A 24,864-nucleotide genomic window follows, 5' to 3' on the forward strand; every position below is an offset into this window, starting at 1 on the left:
ACTGAGCTCGCAGAGGAATGTTACTAAAGGAAGAACATTAGTTAAAGCAACACTATTTCTTCATCTTTACTCCAGCTGGGCGTTAGAGCATCTTTTCTTTTACTTCAACTATAACAGTTGGATGCACAAATGTTCTTTTGTGACAAGTATTTGTGGAGCATTCTGCAGGCGAGTTCATCATTCTGTAAAAGCTTGTAGCTTATGTTGTGGTACATCTTAGAGTATACAACTCATTAGGCATCTTTAATTTTGGTGAATAAAATTCGGTTTGATCTCTCCAAGTTTAATGTGGTCTTCTGCCCATAGGGTGATACCCGAAGTAACCGATTTAACTAGGGAAAATTCTGTTTATTTAGCATTTACACTGCATGGCCAGCTAGGATATGCATGAGATCTCTGTAGCCTAAACCAGGAGTGCTGAATTCATAGCCCAACCTTATCAGGACAAATTATTTAGCCTAAAATCTCACTTTCAGCTATTCTCTTTCTTGTATGCCTTTGGGTATGGACAGGGAAGGATTTGCCTACTGGATGAGCTCTCCTGACAGCAGCAGCCTGCTCCTGCCTGCCTTTTTTCATTCTGCTTGTTGGGAGCTGGCAGCAGTGGGGTTTGGAGGCATTGGAAGCAGTCGTTTTTCTGGCAATATTAAAGAGCTTAGTCGGCCTTGAAAAGTTGAACCGTAGGTCCTCTTCTCCACAGTTCAATTGCTTTCAGCTATTGCTGTCCTAGAGCTACTTGGTTTGTATCATGACCTGTAAAACAGGATAACTAGAGAGAGCAATCCAAAAGTTTGCTGGAAAAGCACAGCCCTTGGCTGCTCTGACACATGCAGTGTAATCTGTGCATAGTACCACTGATTTGTATGCTTGCAGTGAACACTTCCAGGATTTGGTGGCTTTACTGTCTCTGGTTTGACAAATTTTAATGCACATTACATTAAGTAACACTTCAGTGTATAACCTCTGTGTGCCCTAAGACATTGTGTGGCACCTCTGCAGTTTGTAAGCAGGGTGCTTGGTTCTAGCAACACTGCAGAGTATTTCTTCCACAGAAATGTCCTGAAGATGTTAGGAGGCTGGTCAGTAAAGAAAAAAAGATGAGAAATAGTCGTCACAAGACCAGCAAGAAAATATGCACTTTATGCCCTATGCCAGATGAGAAAGTGAGATAACAAGGGGTTTGTCCTTAGGCTGTTGGAGAGATTGGTAAGGACTCCTTGTCTTCCAGTGGTAACTCCATGGAGACTAAAGAATGGACCATCAGAGAGACAAACATCAGACAGCAAAAACAGTTCCTCTTGAAGACAAACTCTCTTTAAACCTGAAGGGCTCAAAAGAACTTTTTTCTTATTCAAATTCTTAGTTTCCACAATGCTGCATTTTTAAATGGCATTCCCCCCTCCCCCCTGCCCCAGTTCTGAGTTCGGCCATATACATTTTCTACACTACTTCAGCTGCAACATAGACCTTAGCAATTCAGTGAATTTCTTTCCCATGAGTCTTTAATGACACTATTTAAATATAAATTCTATTATACAGAATTAAAAGGAACAGCATATAACTCACCTCAAACACAATATCATCAAAAGAAATCAATTGATTACTAAGGAGTTTCTTGCATGGAAACTGAAGTCATGTCATTACTAGGAAATAAGTGGTTCACAGTAACTGTATACGTCATACATTGCACCCAATAAAATTCTTAAATTAATCATCTTCTAACACAAAGTAGTATAAGGCAAACTTGTATAAATCTCCCTGTTTGAAACACACATCCTCTATACTTGAAAAACCACCTTCTAGCGTTAAGACCAAACAACCATGCAATGTTCCAAATACTGTCTTTGTTCTCAATAATTCACAATAAATTTCCACTCTATCAAGGGTAGCTTCATTACTGTAGAAATTATCTTCACAAGCTTTAGGCATGACTTGATGAAGCTTAGTCATAGGGACGCCATTATCTTCCTGTAATCTTCTTAGCACTGGTTATCACAAAAAATAAAATAGTCAGAGCAAAGAAAAAGAAAATAATCGTGTGGTCCCAGCAGCAAGGTATCCAAATATAGTTGTTTACAAGATTGGGACTTTAACCATCAGATAATCCCTAGTGTTTTGAAGGAGAAAAGTCATGACAATGACAGGCCATATTTATTATTTTTAGGATGTGCTTAGAAGAGTTATTATGCATGTTTTAAGATATTTTTTCCCCTTGGAAAATCAACACTGGATGAAATCTGAGAAACATAGGCATGAAAAAAAAATGTCCAAGCATTTGTTGTGATTTATGTCTTGCAAAGAACTCCAAGCAATTTGGATTTGGCTCACTTAAATAATGTAAAAAGGCAGCACTTTAAGCATTTCAAAGTATGGGTCAGTTTTAAAAGATATACTCAATTCCACTTCCAATCTGCCTTGGACTGAGTCCATAAGCAGACAACTCACCAGTTTAAGAGGCCCAAAAACCTCAGCAACATCCTGGTGAGAAAACAAGTATAAGAAAAGCTATGGGATGATGTAAGTGATGATAGGTATCCCGTGAAAATCTGCTCAATACTTTTCAGTAAGACCTTTCAAGATGCCTCTACAAGAACATGGTTTTTTTTTTTCAGTATCCTAAAGTGAAATCATAGCTGTTAGAAAGAGCCTGTATGTTCTTGTCATTTGGTACCAGAAAGGCTGTCAAAATTATCTGCCTCTTTGTTTTGGGTTTTTTTTTGGTGTTTTTTTTTTGGGGGGGGGGGGGGGGGGGGGCAGGGAGGCGTGGGGAGCGTTGATGGATTTTTGTTGTTTGAGCAGACATAAAACAACTACAATTGGCAAAATGTTGACTTCATGTAGAGACCAGACAACGGTGTGTCGGGCAGGGGAGATGAGGGATCCCTGGAGCGAGTCTTGCTGCAGCTGCCTACCACCATGTCCAACCTCCAGCCCTCACATCATGTTGGCATGGGGGAACGGATAGTCTCAGGGAATAGTGAAAAGCAGGCAAAAATACTGCGCAATCTGGGCTGCCAAGACATGGAGTGACATTACAGTAACTGCCACTCTCCAGTAAAACATAATGATGGCAGGATTTCAGAAACAGAAGGCAAGTTATGGCTTTTTAGAACAAAAATCTTCTTCTGTTACTTTGAAACTGTGATTTTTCTGTAAGGCAAGCATCAGTATTTCTACAGCTCTCTCATGATGCTTGAGGCATTTATAAACTAGGAATAAATGTCTTTTATGCAAAGCAGAAAGCGCTTGATAAAGGGTTTTTTTCCCTTATCATATATTGTGATCCTGTTATGGCAGAATCTATTGTTATTACTACTCGAATACTCAGCATCTTTCCATTTTTTTAAAAAGAGTATCTTTTCGAAGTATCTCTTCAAGTTGTTTTTTCTTGGGTCCCACATACTTTCCAGATTCACTGGGGAAAAAAAAAATAATCATACTTTACATATACTTTTAAAGGTTGTTTCAGGAATCTCACAGTGCTGAGTATATATATGTGTCCCAATAATACTTCTTACACAGGTAAAACTTACCTTTGTAGAAATGCCATTCACCTTTGGCAGAAAGCAACTTTTTAAAAGTATGCGTTATAGGAACTTCAGGAAGGGGGATTATGCTGCTGTTACATAACGCACAGGCCTCTCCGTACTTTCTACACAGATAGGTCTTCTCCTGTGTAACAAAACTATTTGCAACTATCTTCTCTTCCCAGAGATGTAAAATATCCTAAATTAGGTCCTTCATTCCACTGCTAATTGATTTGGAATCAGCGTGAAGGAGGGAATACATACAAAAGGATAACATATACTTCATAAAATCTTAATGTGTAGCTAAAAATGGTTACTTCCCATTCATATTCTTTTGTCAGAGCTAAACATAAGCAAACAATCCTTCCTTCTGATTTGAGTTTTAAAAGAAATTCTATATAACCTGACCTTTGTGGTCTTGTGCAGGTAAGACTGCCAGTGATTTCAGTGGGCTTAGCATTTAGCACCTGATGTTTTCATAATGCTATGCTAACACCCTTTTAGTAGTTGCATATTAAACCCCCAGCACCACTGAAAAGAAGCTCTACCTTTGGGTAGCACAAACATAAAAAACTCCAACCTAGTCTCATTATTTTTATTTTTATATAAAATACTGGGAGAAGATTTCCTGTAAATCTCACCTCCTTGCCCATGCTTTCTTTGAATTCAGTCAAAATCGAATCTCAGCCCTTCCCTGACTCTTTTCCCTCCCACATTGTTCAACAAGGTATGAAACTCTATACCTTCCTTCTCCTTTATCATCAAGATCAAGGAACAGCCAGTTCTTAAACTTACATCATCTGCCAAAATAAAGCCTTTGTAATTCTGTTGAAAATCTCAACTATTTAGATAAACATACTGTGTTGTTTTATGATGCCATTACTTTGCAATTTTTTCCTACAGAAGAACACTTTTGTAAGCACTGGAAAAGCTAATTTAAGTTACTCCTTATTTACACCTTATTTACTCTCGAGTTGACTCACTGTGACACATAGTCTTTTTTTTTTTTTCCGTGAGTAATTTGCTTATTCCTTCAAGTAAGCTTGGCCAGGTTTGCTTTTCATGATACTTTCAGAAGTAACAAAGCCATACTTTTTCTGCTCCAAAAACCTTTCCCAATTTTTCCATTTAAGCCAATGCAATTGAAGGATTTTGAAAGAAAAAGACCTTATTTATGGTTGGGCACCGGCTACATTAACGCTTACCTTCGGTACAGTGTTTGGAAATCAAGGTCTGATGATGTACAGTAAGTATCTTTGTAAGGCTTTTTTTGCAAGTACTAGGCCTCTTTGTTTCTTGCTGAATTTGTTACAGTACATGTTTCACCATTTTTTAGTAAGCAAGATAGCATTCAAGAATATTTTCATACATTCTTCTGATTTCAGAGTAACAGCAGTGTTGCCTAACTGATGTTAGTATAGAAATACTAATTTTAATCATCTCATGAGTTCAGAAGGCCCAAAGTATGCTAATTTATATGTCAGTCTATTTCAGAGGTACAAAGGAAAAGGAAATCCAAAAGCACTTAATCTGATACTTATATTTTCAAAAACATTTATAGACCCCAGAGGAAGGTGTCTGCCTTGAAATTCAGCACCTTATAACCTACAGGAAGAGAGTCCTCCCACTGATGACAACAGGAGAACATTCTTCCATAGAACCCCTTAATTTTAGCCCCTACTCAAAAAAAAAGGATACAGTTCAGCTTCTGTTGTCTATTTATATTCTCTTCTGTGCCATTTAAAATGGAATAAAGTATTTCAGTAGCCTTTGATTATTATGTTATTTTTATTGCACTATAAAAACAACCAGTTATTATCCTGAAAAAAAGGATTAAGAAAAAAGTGCAATTTAACAATTGGATGCTTATACAGTGACTCATAAAGTCCTGCAGGCACTACTATCTATCAACAACTATCTGGGAGATAAAAAACTTCTACTATAAAATTTTTAAAAGCTAGGGAGCCCAAAGTATCTATACTCTACATCCTTAACCTTTTTTTTTTTTTTAAAGTCTGACTAGCAAAATTGTCAAGTGACATGAAGAATATTAACCTGGTTCCCCAACTGAATTATTCCAGGCCAGAGAACTGTAAGGATATTCAGACAGACCATTAACCAGCTCAATTGTTTAATTTGCTATCAATCATGGTGCCTATTTAATTATCAGTTAATAGAAAAAAATTATAGATAGTTGTGTAAAAAATTACAATGACTCTTATGTCAGAGTTCAGAAGCATGTCCACTTGGATAGAAAAAAGCCCCAACAACTTGTGACAGTGAGACTAGCTCAAGCAGGGCTTCAGCATAATCTATATTTGTAGTAAAAAAGGTCATTCTTACCTTTTCTCTTCACCTGTAAAAAAAGATGCTATAATGTTTGACATAATGTGGTGAATATAAAGCAAATACCGTAATGTCTTTATTGTGTAAGACCACCTCCTGAACACAAAGTACAATGGACTAAGAGGAGCTTGCATAAGAATTATCAAGGGCAAAGAAAGGTTTTAATCTCAAATGAAATTGAAAACATTGCCATTTTTAGTGGAGAAATGAGTTAGAGGGTGTAATAACTGAGTGCATCATAACAAGTGGAGAAAATAGGTCAATGGCAAATCATCACATATATATGTGGCACTTGGGGACATGGTTTAGTGGTGGACTTCACAGTGATATGTTAACGGTTGGACTCAATGATCTTGAAGGTCTTTTCCAACCTAAATGATTCTATGATTCTGGACACAAATGTACCAAGATTCAGAAACAGAAATCAAGGATATCCAGACTTCTAACAAACGCTAAAACCATCGTAGTTGATACAGTAAACATCTTCCTTAAAGCCTTGAATCATTACACATTTAGATACATGGTACATACTGCTTTTGTCTGGTTTTGGTTTCCTACTGATCACTCTGGATCAACTCTGCTGCTGTTGGGCAGTCTGGCACGGAGGGACTGCTGGCTGGTCCAAATTGCCTGAGTGCTGCATAGATTTGTTCAACCATTAAAAAAAAATATGGAACCTACCTACTTACAAACAGCTGTGTGCATAGTAGCTGAGGTGTCAAACACTGAGTGGGAGGAAGAAAACATGCTAAATCATGAAAGCAAGAGCACTTAGAAAAACACAATACTTACTTCTCGTAGCTGTAACTCACAGACGGTGGTTGTGAGGAGGGAACAATAACCAGCTGCAACAACCCCATAAACTCCTATTTGCTGCGTGTGTTTCATTACCAGAGAAGTAAACTACTGAGATCTAATGTTTTAAGTACACATTTTCTAACATGGCTTTTCACAGAACAGAAGAAGTGAGAAGGGACACAAAGACTCAAAAAGCCTGAGCTGGCACCTCCTGTGAGCCTGTGAGGATTTGGCTATACCTCAGAGGTGGCCTGGATATGAAGAAATGCAAGCCTCCAGTAAAATTTTGCATGTATGAGGGTTGCGGTTTGCCACTGTGATATTAAAAACAGTCGTCTTTTATTCAGATACTCAAGATATCTGAAATAGGGCAGGCATGCCTGTGACCTATCAAGTAATCATGTTGGTCAAGGCTCAGTCTAGATCTTAGGAAGCTTAGAAGAACATGACTCTTTTTCTCATACCCAAGTCAAAGGGGCAGGAGAATATGAGGATGCTCTGAAGCCCATGCGCCATACAGACAGCAGTGCCTGGGATCTCACCTAGCTCATCTGCAAATAGCAGAACAGCATTTTCCTGCAGATCTGTGAAAAGGCTAATAAAATTAATAGTGTGCCTTGGTCACACCTGGGAAATGATAAATAGATGATTCCTCATTAATATGAGGAATGTAAGACAAAGCACCTCTCTTGGTCTGAACTGTATCTTTTTTGTTCATGTAAAACTAGCCTTGTCTCAGAGGGTTATTAGATTCCAGGTAGCTTCCCACAACTACATATTTTATTGTTTTTGCAGTTCCAGTTTTCAGAGTTCTCCCCTGAACCACAAGGAAAAGAAATAGCAGAAGGTCAGACAAAAATGTCCAGCCTTCTCAGACAGCTATAATGGCACGCCTGGTTTCCTATCTGGAATTGTTGGTCAGATATTCCTCAGCAACCACAAAAATCCATGTGTTACTTTGTCTCAAAGACTATGATGATGAAATAAGTTGGCTCTTTCATTGCTGTGTTTGAGACATGCCTTCTTTAAAATACATGAGGTGAGAATTAGGCCATACATCAGGGTTGTCATGAACAGCTGAGACATACAACTCAGATCCAAGTATGAAAATGAAATCTCTCACAGAATTCCCTTGTTTCTTGTATACGTACCAAGATAGGTTCCTTCAAGAGCTATACTGATCCTTTTGAGCTGCATAGCCATATCCATACTTACCAAAACGCTGAATGACAGTATTTCCTTCAAAACAAGACTACGGAACAGAATCTTAATAACTCTAAAAAGCATCATCTAAAAAAAACCAGCTGATGATTTGTGGAGACTCTCAGCATTGTTACTGCCAATGCCAGACCACACTATCAGATAGAATATTCTGGCAAAGATTTATCTCATTACTCTGAAATGCGTTTTCCATTTCATAATGCTATTTAAGGTTAGCATGTGGAACTCCAGAAATAAACCAGAATATTGATTATGCATGTTAGCCTATTCACATTTAATATGACACTCTTAAGTTCCTGAAAGAAGACTACATGACTGAAATTCCAATTTGCAGTTTTTAAATGGGGAAAACATGTTAAATTTTAGAAACAGAAACATTGTATTCTCTGTATGCCATGTTCTGGTTTATGGAGCTTAGGTGATGTACAAAAAACTTAGCAGTGAGGTGAATTACAACACTATTCACTTTATGGCCCTTTTACACTGGTATATCTGGTTGGTGGCAAATCCAGCATACAACATCATACTGTAAATGAGAATTTAGTTAGGTTAGAAAGCATAACTAAATAGGTCACTACACCATATGACAGTAGATGCTTTAAATATACTGATACACTGACATGTGTCATCTAAAAACCAGAACAGCTTATTGAGTTGTGCCACCTTTGCATAGAATAGACATCTACAGACTATTTCAAACTTTCAGGGAAATGAAATAAGAATGACACACGAGTACTTGTTCATCTAACACTGGCAAAGGTTTTGTACGTGGAAGCCAAAATTCCTTTTTGGTTTTGGCCACTAGAAGGAACATAAGCTGATAAACTAACTGTCTTCTAAAATATTTTTGTGTGTTTGGCATCAAGTACGTGCCTGTTTGGTAAACAGTATAATGAGCACAAAGAATTACTGTGTTGGGGCATTTTGTGAGATCTGTGCAATTCAAAGCACTATCCTGGTGGTTTGAAAGTGATTTTGTAACATGGTCTAGGAACAGCCAATGTTTGTAAGACTGGTATTCCACCAACTTGGTAAAAACTGGCTTATTATTTTCACTTACAGATGTAAGCATAGAATTAATTTAATCTAAACTTAGCTTGCAATATATACTTATACAGTTGGACTGGCTTTCTTCAGAGGACAGAAATACGATAGATGCAATTCATGTAACTAGTTTTGAACATTAGGATGTGACTTTTTTTCTCTTCACTGACCATAAAAGGGAGCACAGAATGACAGACTGACTTGTAAGCACATATAGGTGATGGGGTACACTCATAGGTACAGTTGTGCATTGTGATAAGAACCAATGCTCATGAACTAAAACATCTCCATGGGGTTATGTAAAACAAGAGTTGTACCTGATTTAGCTCAGGGAGGACAAGGACCTTCAGGAAACACTTTTAAGGCTGTTGACATTATAACAGTCTAACTGGCTCAAAACAGCATAAATGGGTCAGTCAAATGGAGCTCACATGCTCTCACTGTCCTCACTTGTCATCAGCCATACGTCTGCATAATACTGTACAGCAGCATGGAGCTGTTGATTACATGTGTTGCTTAGTAATGCACATTTCCTTACGGCATAGGTGGATTCCTACACTGGTACAATAGCTGCTGTGGTTAAGCAATTTTGAAATTACTTACAAAGATCCAATGGAACCTGATCTACACTGGTATACAGATTTCTGTGATCAACCTGCAATTTTTTTACTCATTGAGAAGATGCCTGTAATCAATCTGATGTCCCAGGAAGGTGCAGATGAGAAGAGTGGTCTTCACCAACATTAAACTTACTCATCGTCATCCTCCAACCAATTGTTCTCCTGGATCTAGATTTTCATAGTACCAACGGACCTTGCTGATCACATTTTGGATTGGCCCATTTCAGTGAGCTGCGTTTTCACATGTAGTCAAATGTAACAAGCTGTTCTGAGGTTGAAGAGCATTACGGCTGCGGTCTACAGGTGATCAGGAGCTCTCAGTTAAGACTGCCTAATGGTTCTGTACACTGAACACCACCAGCGAAGCAGCTTTTGCTTGGTGAGATATGACAGTTGCTAGACAGATTGTTTAAATCGTGACCAACTTTACAGTAACTTGCCATTCAGAGGTACACTTAATGTTCTCCTCATTGAGCAAATCTAATGCAAATTACGTATTATTTACATTAATATCATGGGAAGACCCTATCCAGAGCAGCAGTACAATCTAAAAATTATACACACATTAGCAAAGTCATTCAGTTATGTCTTTGTTTTAATGAATTTTTTAAACATTTGTATCATCAGACAAAACATTTAGGTCATGAGAAAATATTTATTCCCAACAGCATGGATTTTGCAAGTTAGTTGGAAGAAGGCATGTTCAATGCTATGATTTTTCCAATGCTGGGTCAGTTGAAATAGTGTGTTGTAGTGCATATATTAACCAGTTACTTTAAGGAAATGCAAAAAGACATAGTGAAGTAGGAAGTGAATACAAACATTCAAGGCAGTAAAAATGCAGAATACTGACACATGGCTGGAAAATGTACTTTTTGTAATGCTCTTTTAGTATCACACAAAACTAGCAACTCACTTTAAAACATTCTTTGTCAGCAACCATACTTTTGACTATAAGAAATTATTAAATTTAATACAGTCTTTCAGCTGGAAGAGATATTAAGGTCTAACGCTCATATCAAATGCTCAGATTTTGTTAGCTTTGCTTGTTATTTAAGATAGTTTCAAGGTACTGCACCAGTATCATATAGGTTGTTTTTTTTTAAAATTGATTTGTACAGAAACATGCAAATAGTAATGCATGAGGGTTTTATATATTTGATTATAATTGGATGTATTATTGATAGAGCACATCAACTTTTTTTGTTACATTTTATGCTGAACTGTTCTACTTCCACACCTACCAGTTGCCATCACAGTTCTCCTGGCTTATTGTGTAAAGCCAGAAAGTGGAGAAAGTAAGACTGTCTTTATTTAGGACATATATTAATGAAAACAATTGTTTTATAGGTAGAGATATCTATCTATATATAATTAAGATTACATGGTATTTTTATCAGCATGAAATGTAAAAAAAAAAAGTTCTCCAAACACCCCAAAGTAGTAGGAAAACAGTCAACTGGCAGAATACACTCTTAAACCAGTTTTGTGTAAGGCTTCAGTTTTCCTGATGAATGGGACTAAATTTTTAAGTACTTCTGTATACATTTTAGTCATTAAAATTGTTTTATGTCACAATATATTCTTAATAAAATAAAAACTCTTGTGTTGTAATCAAAGATAGTTAGTTACCTTCTAGACAAATATGACCTTGTCGAGAGTAGGCTGTGTCTAAATATAAGAAGTAGAATTAAGGTGCTTCCATATTTTTGCTTTCATTCTTAAAAAGTACCACACATAAACAATTGCAATAATTGCTTGCGAACATGCTTTTCTTTGGCTTTTACCATATTTAATAGCATGTGATTCCCCATTGGAGAATTTTATATTCATTATTTTCTTGATTTTGTAAAAATTGTGTTGTAAAACTTAACGGAACAAAATGTTGGATGCATTTCCTTTGTCACAGCTACACTTTTTTTCTCTTCCTTTCAGAATTTCTGTTTGCATCAAGCAATAACTGCAAGCAACAACAAATTTAAAGCTAGATTTTTTGCACGTTGTAAACTGGGTAGGACCAGGAGTTACTGACAAAACCAGCTGGTCATGCAAGATTAGCAAATTCTCTGTATTCCAACGCATTGCCATCTAATCTGTCCTGTTTCCCCTGACACATACTAACACAATGAAGCTGGACAATGGTTCAACAGCAAGTGCATGTGATAGTTCTGGCAAGACTATTTTTGTTTTGATTAAGCACATATTTTATCCGGGAGGGGCTAGAAAAGCAGGGCCTTTTTCTTCAGGTCATTCCGCTTCCAAAGTGCCAGACGATCAAATTCCTCAATGCTCATTTTGAAGACTTCCTGGAACTCTTCAGGGGACAAATGCCTCTTGAAAATGAAAATACAAAATGTATCATTAAGCTCATCTGTGCACAGGAACATTTCTGCCCTTCCTAAGTTTTAAAACACACCACAAAATAATGCATTAGGATTTGCATTTGAATTCCCAAATTGGTTCTGGAAAAGACTGCATCCAAACCAAATGAGCTCAGAGTAGCTGGGAAGTGAAATTATTGATGGCAGTAGTGACTTTTGAAAAAAGTAATATTTTCAATACAGTTCCAGCTGAGCAGAAGTTACGGTTTTTGGGAAAAAGATGTGTTTATACATGGTGCTTGATGACAGAGCATGCTGAGACAAATTTAAGCTATTCTAGGACTTTAAAGAGATTGATAACAATGTAATTTCAGAGCTGGATTTGTTTTGCCTTGATCTTTAATGAAAGCAGTGGACACCACACTGGTCCACTAATAGAAGCCTTATAACAAAGGAGAGAGCACACTGCTAAATTCTTAAATACAAAATGTGCTTATCCATGGGGATAGACTCTCATCAGATGTCCATGTTGGAAAAAGTGTGGGTTTTTTAAATGCCAAGAACTATGCTTCTATTTGATGTTTTCACGATTTCTTTTTTTTTTTTTTTTTTTTTTTTTAAAAGAGAGAGGTAGAGGGGAGAATACCAACATAAAGAATTTGAAGGAGGTTGGATAACAATTGCTTAACAATTATTAGTATACACACATAAAAGGCAGAAAAGATAAATGTGTGAATTAGAAATGACTATCATATAAAATTCTTCTGATAATTGTGGACTAACTCTTGCTCAAGCATTTCAGTAGCATCAGTTATGGTTCTCTGTTTCTGATGCATTAAGCACACACCATGTAAAAAGGACAGATTCAGTGCAATGAGAACTACAAATAGCAATTTTTAAACATGGACTCTCCTCTTCCACAAAGATTTCCTTGAAACCTGGGACCAGCCCTGCAACCTCACCGTCTCCTCCCCAACCGTGCTTTTGACTTGAAGCTCCCCAGACACAGCTCTCCTTCCAGGCCCACCTGGGCAGCCCCAGCCTGAGCACCTCAGCCCCTGCTGAAGCACCACTTGCATCCAAAAACTAGGTCCCCCAAAGCTACTAAGCACAAGAAATGCTTGGACATGACTCACACAGCAGAATCAGGCTCATCACACACTAGGATAACATGTATTGGCCCTTTCCTTTTGTCTCACTGCTTCCTGGTTGCAGGACTTCCCAGGAGGTGAGAAACCTGGGTTCAGAGTTCTCATCACTCTGAAGAGGCTCAGAACCACCACCTAGTCCGCATTACTCACTATCAAGATGCATGTCGAAAAGACAGGCAGGAGGGTAATTTTAAAGGAGATACAGTCCTCATGAATGTGAATAAAGCTACGAGCAACAGTTGCGTGCAAGAAGGTAGGGAGGAGCACAGCACTGCTGTGGGGAAAGGGAGCCACTAGGTCCTTTAGACTGTGTTTTTACTAGTAATTCAAATAGGCCAAGGTTGTCTATCATTTGAATCAGGTTGCAGCATTGTCTGGAAGATTGCTTGCTGCTGTTACCAAAACTGTGGCAGGGAGCCTGCTAACACACCCCGGTAACCTCACAATGGTTTACTTGATCAGGATCGACACAGCCTCATTGGCCCTACATTACAAAGCAAATTTTTTTGACAAATTTGAAAGCAAAATTTTACTTTGCATTTATTAACAATGAATTTATCTTTGCAATGTAAATTACTCAAGGAAAACTAATGAAATTGTTTGTAAGAAACCACTACATTTAATTACCTTGAATGGTCATCATGGGCCCTTGTGGTTTCTTAAAAAAGGACAGCCTTGGTTTTTTCCCTTGAGATTCCACATATTCAGAACAACAGTGACTAAGAGTTTGGAACTAAGCCTTCATTTTTCATTTGACCAATGATAGCAATCCACCATAAGCACTATGCATAGCATGGAACAAACACGCCATGCATATTTGGCAAAGGAGATCCTGTTTCGCATGGAAATGAGCAACATCTGACAATGTATGTTAGAAACAATCTCTCAGTGACAGAATTTAATTCTACTGGATTTGGAAAGAAAAAGTAACTTCTTTCTACATTTTTTGTTGGTTTGTTGTTTTTTTTTTTTTTTTAGTGCTTTCCTGCTAATCCAGTGGACAAATGTGAGCAAGCTTCAGCAATTTCTCACAGCAAAGAACATGTCTGTAAATTGTGGGACTGAAAAAGAAGCTGGATGAGCAAAGCGTATCATATTTTGTTCTATCTTACTTTTTAGATTGTGGGTAAGTCTTGAGATGTCCCTTCACTCAGGAGAAAGCAGTGACAAACTGCAGTTTCTACTCAAAAAGAAAATCAGAAAGCCTATACCCTGCAGGTAAAGCCGCTTTGCCAATCACCCAAACCCGTAGGAAATGCAAAACTTTAAAAGCAATGTTTTCACTGTTTTTTTCTTGAGCTAAATTATACCATATCTTCCTAGAAACTGCTGTGGTCTCATCAGCTATGTTTCAATACTGAAGGTCAACAGAGGGAGAGTCAGCAAGCCCTGTGGCAGGCCTCGGGCCTTTTCTGCAGGGGGCCAAATACTCGCTACACCTTCACCTCCCAACAAAGCTTGCGGTCAATCTCAGTACAAGCTCTGCAATTTCCCCTTTCCTCTCCGAGGCCGTACTTTGCCATTTATCATTTCGCTTTGCCCTCAGGCTTAACGAGCTTCAATCTGCACGCATCTATCCAAGCCAGTATGAATTCGATGTGTGCTCTGTTCCTCTGCTTGTATCCAGATGACATCACCTTCATTCCTTGCATGAACTCATTTTCTAATTATACTGAGGTTTTGTTTTACACCAGCACCAATTTTTTTTCCCTCACAGAAGTTCTCAGTTGGGGCTGCCTAGTCCAAAAGCGGTTGAGAGTTTCCAGCCCAGGGATGCGGTAGCAGAGATTGAGATGAGGAAAGCACGAGCTCACTTATTTCCACCTCCCATTCCACTAGGCAGTTTCTTTACTTCTAATTCTCCTCCACATACTGTCCCTCATCTCATGGACTAACAACCAGACTGCAATATTAGCAAAGTTTCTAACTCCATCAATGCATCATCCACATGCAAAATCAATTCTAGTAGAAGGGAACACTCCCCCTTTTGTCTGAAACCTCTCTGAGGACACCAGTCTGTGCCCAGTGTAGCATAATTCCCACTGTTTTCCCCGCATTTCAGAAACTATCACCATCCCTTTCTTAGGCACCATGGGCTCTAGCTTTGGGACCAATCCTAGAAGCAGCAATGATTACAATTCTGTCTGCAAATTTTTGAATAAACTTTGATCCCAGAAAGATGTCATCAAACTGGCAAAGCTTCAGATAAAAGTAACAAAAGTAATCACGGTTTGCAGAGTTTGATTTATAAGGAAAGACTAAAAGGCCTAAGTATGTATAAGAGTAGCCAAATGATGACTAAGGGAAAATATGGTAACTGTCTAAAAGTATTTGAAGGGTCTAAACACCACGGGAATAGGCCAGTGTGGGAAGTTTATGTTCATACTTTTCTTTGTATGTCTGATGTCAAATTTTGCCTGCACTATTGTGGGGACTTTCTAAACCTTATAGCTTTAAGACCTAGAGCTCTTCCCAAACAAAGGCAGAGAAAATGCATCACGAAGAAATCTTAAGATTGATTTATCTTTCTTCTCAGCTATTTGAATATTAATTTGTCTTAACTGAAGCGTTACCTTGTCTCATTAGTCAAACAGAAGAAGGGAAATTGAAATTTATGCGTAGGGAATACGGAGGCTATTCATGTTGAGGTATGAGAGATGTGTGTGTAAAGCCATGCTTTACAAGGCCAAGAACATGATTTCTTTTTTTTTTTTTTTTTCTTCTTTTTGGGATTGGATCAGCTTAAAATAGCCAGCTATGTTAACAGTGCATCATTGGGCCATTAAAGGAATGGCCAAACTTATTAGTAAAAGTAACATTCATTCCTTTTTTTACTAGTGTTGGCCTTGTTTACATAGGAAGTCTGGGTGTTTTACAGTGTGCTAGTAACTGATTCTTAATTCCCTTTGTGACAGTTTGGCCATATTCAGGCAGCTTAACTCAATCTACTTCTCTGCTCTGCATCTACGGCAAAGCTGGGCACATTGCAGACACTGAGGAGATCACAGAGGACCAGATTAAGGTCCCCCTCTGCCCATACGCTGAACTGACTGTATTTAAGTAAGTAAGCTCAGTTTGCAAGATGCATAGTGATGTTAACATGATGCTACCTGAAAACCTTGCTAAAAGATAAGGTAAACAGCTTAAAGATGGTTCTTTGTTAAAAGCACTGCGATACTGGAGCTTGCAGCATCAGAACAGCAGCATTTTGGATATATTCAAGCGTGAAACTGCCATACTAGGAAAGACTACAGCATCATATTGTTTTGATAAAATTGTATTAAGCTGAGGCTCGTAAAATCAATAGTGCTCGGTCTTTTGTTCTTGACAGCATTTTGTGTCAGCTTTCATGGGAAATCAGAAAAAGACAGTGAGATTCAAGTTCAGTAAAATGCTGAGGATCCACCAGATGCACCCATGGGTCACAGCAGTGGCTTTGTATAGAAGAGGAGAGTCATGTCTCCAGAAGCACAATCTCTCACCTGCACTGGCAGCATTTTGGATTAGAGATACAGAATCACAACCTTGGGATCCCACTTTGCAAAGCGTGAAGTTGGCCTGCAGCTTGGGAACCAAATGCTGCTGCTGTAATTCCTCACCTGAATGTTACCTATAGGGCACAGCACTGTGTAAGAAGGGTCACCATGCTTGCTGTAATTATGTAGCTAGCTCTGCTAAAACATACAAATGCACAACAGAAAAATGAAAACACAAATGTTTCTTATTAAGATATACAGAACTAAGCATGGGTTGAGCTAAACCTCTCTACTGCAATGCATCCCCTGTAATGGAAAATCCTCATGCTCTATGAAACACGACCATTAAAATGAGCAGTACAGATACACGCTCATTTTCAGTCTCTCAGAACAAAGTAATTAATTGCACATTCAAATACTTGCTCCACAGTGTTATCTCAGAAAGAAGTGATGCTTTTCCCTGTAAGTTAATAAGGCTTATCTCTATTTTTTTGTGGCCTGCTAAAAAGCCACTAATCATTCTGACTAGAGTTATAATGTTTATTTAATTCAATGAGATTTCTTTTCCCTGAGAATAATTGTGCTTTTAATGAAATTCAGAGATCTTCAAAACTAATACTTAGGAACATGACATTAATGTGAATGCGTTACAGGAAAGGAAAATTGCAGTTAACCTACAGCCGTACTGCAGTAAGCTGTGACTAGGTCATGCTGCACAAGCATGTTTATTCTGTGTCAGTAATTGGATGGCAGTCCTCATGTGAAAACCTGCTGATGTAGGAAATTCAGAGGATATCATACTACCTCATGAGTCAATATTGAAGCAATGATCAACACAGTGGATGGCAGGAGGTGATGAGTTGAAGACTAGAAAAATCAAAGTCATAATTCTTAGAGGTCATTTAAAACCTTTAAAAAGGTTTGCTTCTGTTTTGCCTTTTTTTTTTTTTTTTTTCCTGCTATGTTCATAGGAAATGACAGCTGAGCATTACATTGCCTTTGCTTGAATCCATAATGTATCTTTCGCCTAGTCTCTCTCTGAAGCACTACTGCGCACTCTATTTTATAGTGTGTATTTTTAAATAGTTGTCCAATTAATTTTTGTTCAGAGTCCTTGTAACACTTCCAATCTCTCATTCACAAAATCCAGAAGAAAAAGGTACAGGATCTTTTCCAGAGTCTTCAAAATACAAAATATTCAAACTATACTGGGATTTACTGGGAAATGTTTATTCACAGGTAAGAGAGCATTCATGTAAATCAATAAATCACCAAATCTTAGCTCTTTAGGGCAGTGCAGAAGCCTTGCTGGTGGGACATAGTCTTTTCCTGTGTTAAGATTTAGGGTGTGAGAAGTACCTCAACATTTGGAACAATAATAGCCTCCTCCCTTCTCCAGTTTTTCTCCTCTCCCCTCCCCCTCCATTCCCTTCTCCTGTGCCTCTCAAAGTTAGCCCGAATACTACTTTCAGATGCCCAACCACAATTTTCTGGAAAATTGTCTCTTTTATCTATTGAATTTTGAATCCTCATTTTGCTCTTACAAGGTTTGCCCTTTTCACCCTTCTTTATGTTGCACTGCTGCAGCTCAGCAGGCTTTTCAGAGGTTTCTTCTAAGCCTACTGCATGGCTAATTGCAAAGCTGTAATTAGCCATGCGCCATGTTCCCAAGGGAGTATTGAATGTTATGCTTATCTACAGAGTAATTAAGCTTCATGCTCAATAAATATTTCAAGCTATTAAGTAATTATGTGATAGGAGAGGAAAAGTTAAGAAACGGCATGAGTTGCCACCTAATGAACTTCAAAAGGTATCAAAAGATAACTAGAGCAGCTCCATTGACCAGGGGATGAGGCAGTAGGGGCTACAATTGTGGTTATGCTAGATGAGGGCACTTAGACAACACCGAACAGTTGGAGCACTTGTGCAACCAAGCCTTGGCAGGAGGTGCAGATCCCCTTCTCTCCTCTGCTTCCACATAGCAATGTGGGTCCCCAAAAAGGCTCCCAGGAAAAGTAGTGTAACAGAAGCAGTGAGGAAAGGGGTCTGAAACCCTTCCCTGTGCTGATGTCACCCCAAGCATCTATACGAGGTTCCTGGATCTGTGGATGTAACTCATCTAGTATCTCAGGGTATCATGAAACTTCACAGAGAAGCTGCACTCCACTCAGCACTACTACTGTGGGGTACTTAGAATCTAATCTCTTGTGAAATATCACAAGGCACACACAAAATATTCTGTAGTAGCATCGTACATTCAATATTTTCGCCATCTGAGTCATCCATAAATATGCAAAAAGCTGAAAAGATACAAGTATTTCTCTCAGGGATAACAACATATTACCTACATAACGGTACGCAGAACATTTCTGAGGATAACCTGTGCCATCATTGTGTCATTCAAACAAATGAGCTTTTTCATACCAACACTGTCATAAGTAACTGCCTTCAGCATATTGCTGATAAAAACATATAATTAAGAAAATAATTAATAAATAAAACTAAAACTATAAATCCATAATGAATTATGAAAATACATAGATTCTCAGTTTCAAAATTTTCATACCTTATTCTTTCCAGTTTCCCATAGTTTGGGCTTTAGTGCATCTGTAATATGAATGCTCCACATCTAATCTCTGCTCACTCCCACAGTGTTTCTACTCTGATAAGAATTAGCTTTCATACATATCACATCATTTCTCATGTATATTTTCATTTTACAACAGCTCTTTTCCTAAAGGCTTTGAAAACTGATATAAACACCCAGCACTGATCACAACACAAGCACATCTCTAGAATAAGAAACACCACACAAACGTTTTTCAAGTTAAACAGTGTGAAGTTTCACTGAAGTCAGTGACCAGCACTTTTTCACTCCAGGTTACGAGCTTCATCATGAAGTGAGCCTGTAACCTCAAATCCATCTCCAAACTACAAACTGCAGTTCTCTATTTTAACACACACAGCATTCCAGTTTTTCTTTGACTTTCCCCATCTGAGCTCCAGAGGAGGTGGGGGACACAATGTTACTTGTGTGAATGACATCTAGGAGCTGGGGCTGTTACAATTCAGGCTCAGTTACTGGAAACCAGTCCTAAAATGGTTGCAGCCCAAATGGCTAGAACCCAGGGTGACTGTTGAATAAAAACTAGTGGAAAAAATGTCATCCCTAAAACAAATCCAGACAAGCAGTTTCAGGAGAAAAAGCATGTTTGAATTAATGTGAGTGCTCTGTTCAAACAAGACCGCACCCATGTTTAAATCTCTCATTTCTGTTTACAAGAGAACAAGGTGGCAGATGAAGGTTTGCTACTTGACATTCCAGAATATTTTTTTCCTTAGCAATTGTTTCAGTGTAACCATGTTAAACAAAGAATGAACAGGCTCAAACAGAAGTGGAATAATTTACTTTCTACTGTATTTGATAGGCATGAATGAATAATGCTTTTAACTCTCTGACATTCAAAAGAAAAGGCTAAAGAAACTAAGATACATTAAGATAAGAAAATCAAAGTAAAACACTAGAAGATGATTTCCAAATGGAAGACTCTAACTATGTTGGCTTTCAAAACTACCAGCCTGTGACCACAAAAGAAACCTTATATTCTGTGATAAAAGCAAGTTCAGGAGGAAAAAACCATAAAAATCTATGCAGCTGGACATGAACCATCAATTTGGATGTGCAAGCACTGAACCATATTGCTGTGACTGAACAACAGGCAAACAATATCCAATCTAAGAAAAAAGTATCAAGTGCATGCTTTTAGGAGCCCAAGGTCTAAATCATAAAAGGTATTCAGGCACTTAAAAGCGGTATCGAGATTTTCAAAAGTGTCCATAAGCCAAATTTCCTTTGGGAAAAAGAAACAGGCTATGTGGAACACTGGGAAACCAGCAGGTAAGGAATGTGCTAATGTGTACTACCCAAAGGTGATGTCTTAGTCTCTGGAAACTCAGGACTTAAGTTGTCCAAAATAGGCAAGTTTGCTGCAGGACACTTATATTTAAGCCCCTGCATAATAAAATGATCCTTTTGATAAAATGTTCCAAGACAGACAAAATTATGTATTTTTTCAAATGCTACTGCAGCAAGAGCACCAAATAATCCTATCTTGTAATTATATTATGTTAAATCTTTGTCTTCACAGAATATACCAGCCTAAGCAAATTAGGGACTTATGGAGGTCTTCAAAGCAGGGCCAACTTTAAAAATAGACCATGTTCCTCAAGGCCTTGCCAGCCGAGTTTTGCATGCCTCCAGGGATGGAGACTCCACAGCCTCTTGGGCAATCTGTTCCAGTGCACTACTCTCCCAGTGAGGAACTCTTATATCTAATTGTAATATCCTTTCCTGCAACTTGGAACTGTTGCCTCTTGGTCTTCTTGTGCCTACTTCTGTGAAGGGTATGTTTTCCTCTATAACCTCTTTACTGTAAAGGTGAGCTGCTGTTCAGGTTCAGCTTTGTTTTCCATTAGGACCATCAGGTACTTTTCTGCAGAACTGTTCCCCCCATCTTGTGCAGATGAATAGCATTATTCTGCCACAAGCACAGGAATCTGGATTTACCTTCACTGAACTTCATGAAGTCCCTGTTGACCCATTCCTCTAGCCTGGCCAAGTCCCTCTGAAGAGAGGCTCTGCTCACCTGAGCATCAACTCTGGTTCCCTCAGGTTTGTGTCATTTGCAGTGAGGGTGCAACTCCTCTTCTTCACTCAGACTGTACAATCCAACCCTGTGCTACTGCTTTGTTGTTCTGCAACAGTATCTGAATTAACTTGCTCTTCACCATTTCCTGTTAGAATAGCTCAAGGGAAAGCTGCTCCATTCATCTAACGTTAGAATAAACAGCACTGTGGTAGAAAGAAACTTCTAAAAAATTCATGGGCCAAATCCCTATTTGTGCATAAATTCCCCACATTTCTAATCAGCTTATATTAAACAAAGATCCAGGCTATTCATTCAAAAGCCTGAGTACAAGTAATGTATTTAAAATCAGCAGGTCATTTATTACAACTAGTTCTCAATGCTGTATATATTAGTTCACTGTTGGCATAAACATCTCCTGGAGGAGCACAAGGAACTGGGTGCTTCTGCCTCACTGCTGAGTTAGAACAAGCAAACAAAAACATGCCAAGTGTTTCTACATTTAGACGTGTGCTTTTGAAGAAAGAATTCCTATTATTTGAATGCATTTATTACCATTTGAGCCTTCCTAATCTCTAGATACCTTTTGAGCCTAGAAAAATATGCGTTTTTACAAGAAAATATTTTTTATCATCCTTAAAATAAATTTCTTGCAAAACATCGTAATCTAAAAAATACTCACAATGGGAGCAAAGTTAGGAAAACACTACCACCCATTAAAACCCCACCCTCCTGTGGGCCTTGACCATTAGCCGAGGCCTTCATTGCAGCCTCCCTTAATTTAACTCAAGGAGCTAATGCTATGTATTTTCAGAACAGGAACACTCAATACAGGAGACTTCCCTTGGAAGAGGGGATCAGAGACAAACAGTGCTTTTTTCCATGATTATTTATGCTAGATTGTTCAAAGTTCACAACAAACCGTTTCACAAACAGGAGCCCACTTCAAGTCAACTTGCAAGAGGGCTGTTAAATAAATCTAGCTCATGCAGATCCAGTCACCTAATTGCTCCTAAGTATACCAGGAAATCAGGAACATCACATGTGAGATATTCTAATCATACTGGACACGCTAAGAAGACTTTCAGGTTTGATATATATAAACACAGGTTCCAGGTCTCCTTTCACTGACATCACGTGTACCCTGTCCTCAGCCACCACACTTGTTCTGATCTGGAGCAGCGAGAGCAAGGTGAGGCTTCAGCCCGCAAAACTGATCAGATCAAAACTGGAATATTAGAACATGGATTATTTCTTAAAAGATTTTCCTAGATAAATCACTTCACAGTTTGGGTAATACACGGGCTTATCAGTGCTATCACCTTTCCAAATTTCTTCAGGCACAATCCAGCCCTTTCACAAGTAATATTGGACATGCAGGATGAAAACAGAGGATCAGCTGGTAACCAGTTCTGCTCAGAGATAGCACTTGCCTCCTAGAGATTCATGAGCATCAAATCATACCCTCTAGCTTATGTGAAATGGAACTCAAGAAAAGGTGAAATCTAACCTTAGTACCTGCTTCCAGCATTCCCAGTGTTGCCCCCAAAAGCCTGAATATACCAAGATATGCTAAGTGGGTCTTTTACTAACAGATGGGGGGGTTGCGTATGTGTGTGTGTGTGTCTAATCCTGATCTGTTCCTATGCAAACCTACAAACCCACGCAGTCTTGGGCTCCCTAAGTCCTGGGTCTTGCCCAAGCCTGAAATCTGTCGAGTGCACCAGTCAGCAATTAAGTTACAATCTTCTTCTTCTCCCACAAGAGGAAACAATGACAAATTGCTTTCGTACACAAAGCTACTTATTTCCATCAATTCTGTAATGCAGAAGGAAAGGACAGGGAGGAGGGGAAGAGGCCATCAGGGAAGGCACCAGTTTGTGCCTGTCACTCAACTCTGCATACGGTTTGAATGTGTAGATGAGCTGCTGCCTCTGTTTTTCCAGTAGTTATAATCCTATTTAAACACTGCTAATTTAATTGTTTAAAAAGCTACCAATCCCTAACAAATGTAAGATGGTCTACAAAGGAGTCCTTCCTGCAGACACACATGTTTAACATAGTGCAGCAATCAGCAGGGTCAGTCTGGTCCCCTTATCGCTTTTCTGGTGCAGGTTTGAAGCAGATCTTGTTTATTGTTCTTTTTCGCAAAAAACTTCCGTGAGATCTTCGAAGTGGTCAGGCTCCTTGAGCCATCAGGCACTGGGCTGCACCTGGTGCAAGGAAGACTGAACAACTCCAAAGTCAAACAAACAGAGATCCCAGCTGAGGACACTGTATGTGCTATGGATAATGGCAGCCAGGACAGGCGTGATCCATCCAAGGCAAACTATATGTTGCATTAAAAAAGTAATTTGGAGTCGCATTTGCTATTCAGACCAGTCTGATGTCTTTATACAAAGACTCTATTCTTTAGTATACACTCACATACACATAGAGATATACATATATATAAAAGAATCCTTTACAGGATGTGTCCAGATGAGTATCCCTCCAACTCCCTGCTCCTTTTGCTGGACTTAGGCTTTTTATTATTGCTGTCATGCCTTGCTATACCCCAGGCTTGTTCCCGGGTAATCAAGCGACAAGCACACTGAAGTATTTAAAGATATAACACTATTTCCAAAATAGACTACATGTATAAGAATTCGGTAAATGATTTTTTTTTTAATTGATCTTTAATGCGGAAATTTCTGCTGCTTCATAGTTTTTCTTCTTTTTTGCTTTAAGATTAAAGTTTCTTTCTTGTCACATTATCAAGTTAAAAATATGATAAATTTATTTAAACATAAATCTTCCCAAAGTCACATAATTTTTATTGAAGTATCTCTTCTTCTTAATAGTAATTCCCACAAAGATATGTTAGTTTAATAATTTAGATGAGTCTTTATTCAGTCCTCTCATTACTCAGTCAAAAAAACCAATCTCATTAATTTTGCCTGAACATCAACTTCAGGATTTGGTTTATGGAAACTAAGCTTTCCTTTATGATGAATTATGCCTGCATTTCTCCAGCTTAAACTACTGCTCTTTGAGACAGGTGGATGCTACAGCAAACCTGTAGCACAGCCATCACAGATCACACAGCCCAAGGAGAGGCTGAATAAGACAATGGACCAGAAACATAGGTCTACAAATTTGCAGGATAAATGAAGCTTTTTTTACAATACTCGGGTTTTTTCTAAGAGGGTGTTTTTTATAAGAATTAAAACCCCCAAGTTTTCACCTGCCCCATTCCAACTTTAATATCCAAAACTAATTGGTTTCATCAGTATCTTTGTAAAACACCATTTGGCCAGACATTTGCCAGGTTTTTGACTATTCTTTTTTAGTTAAATTGCCTACATACTAATGTTCTGAAATAACGTATAATAGATAATGTTATTCTTTTCTTTTCTCTTCTTTCATTGCTATTACTTGGGCACAGGAATATCTAAGATGGTAAATGAACAGGACAAAGACTAGCAAATTCATCAAGTAAATATCATTCCTACCTCCAGCCTGGTCCTGTCCACATCCTTAGGCAATTTCACACGAACTCGGTTTGTTACAATAAGTGTTTCGTAAGGATAAATCTGTTAAAAAGACAAGAGCACATGAACTCCAGCCAAATCTGATTCTGTGTGGAAATGACAGTGTGGGGAACTTACTAATTTAAATGGTACATACTTGTATCTTGATTTGACAAATATTTCACTGGGACAAAAGATAATG

At 38.3% G+C, this 24,864-nt stretch overlaps 1 protein-coding gene across 1 annotated transcript in view; it reads right to left on the bottom strand.

Annotated features, from left to right (window-relative positions):
- Positions 1-11,775: 11,775 nt before the first annotated feature.
- The window catches only part of ABLIM2 (actin binding LIM protein family member 2), a 113,041-nt gene continuing 99,952 nt past the window's right edge, over positions 11,776-24,864 (bottom strand). Inside the window, exons 20-21 of the mRNA XM_086464636.1 lie at positions 24,645-24,725; positions 11,776-11,889 (exon numbers count right to left, since the gene is read on the bottom strand). Of these exons, the coding sequence (XP_086320762.1) occupies positions 11,776-11,889; positions 24,645-24,725 (195 nt within the window). The remainder of the gene's footprint in view (positions 11,890-24,644; positions 24,726-24,864) is intronic.

This window comes from Leptosomus discolor, chromosome 4 (assembly GCF_034619465.1).
Source record: "Leptosomus discolor isolate bLepDis1 chromosome 4, bLepDis1.hap2, whole genome shotgun sequence".
Classification (NCBI taxonomy): domain Eukaryota; kingdom Metazoa; phylum Chordata; class Aves; order Leptosomiformes; family Leptosomidae; genus Leptosomus; species Leptosomus discolor.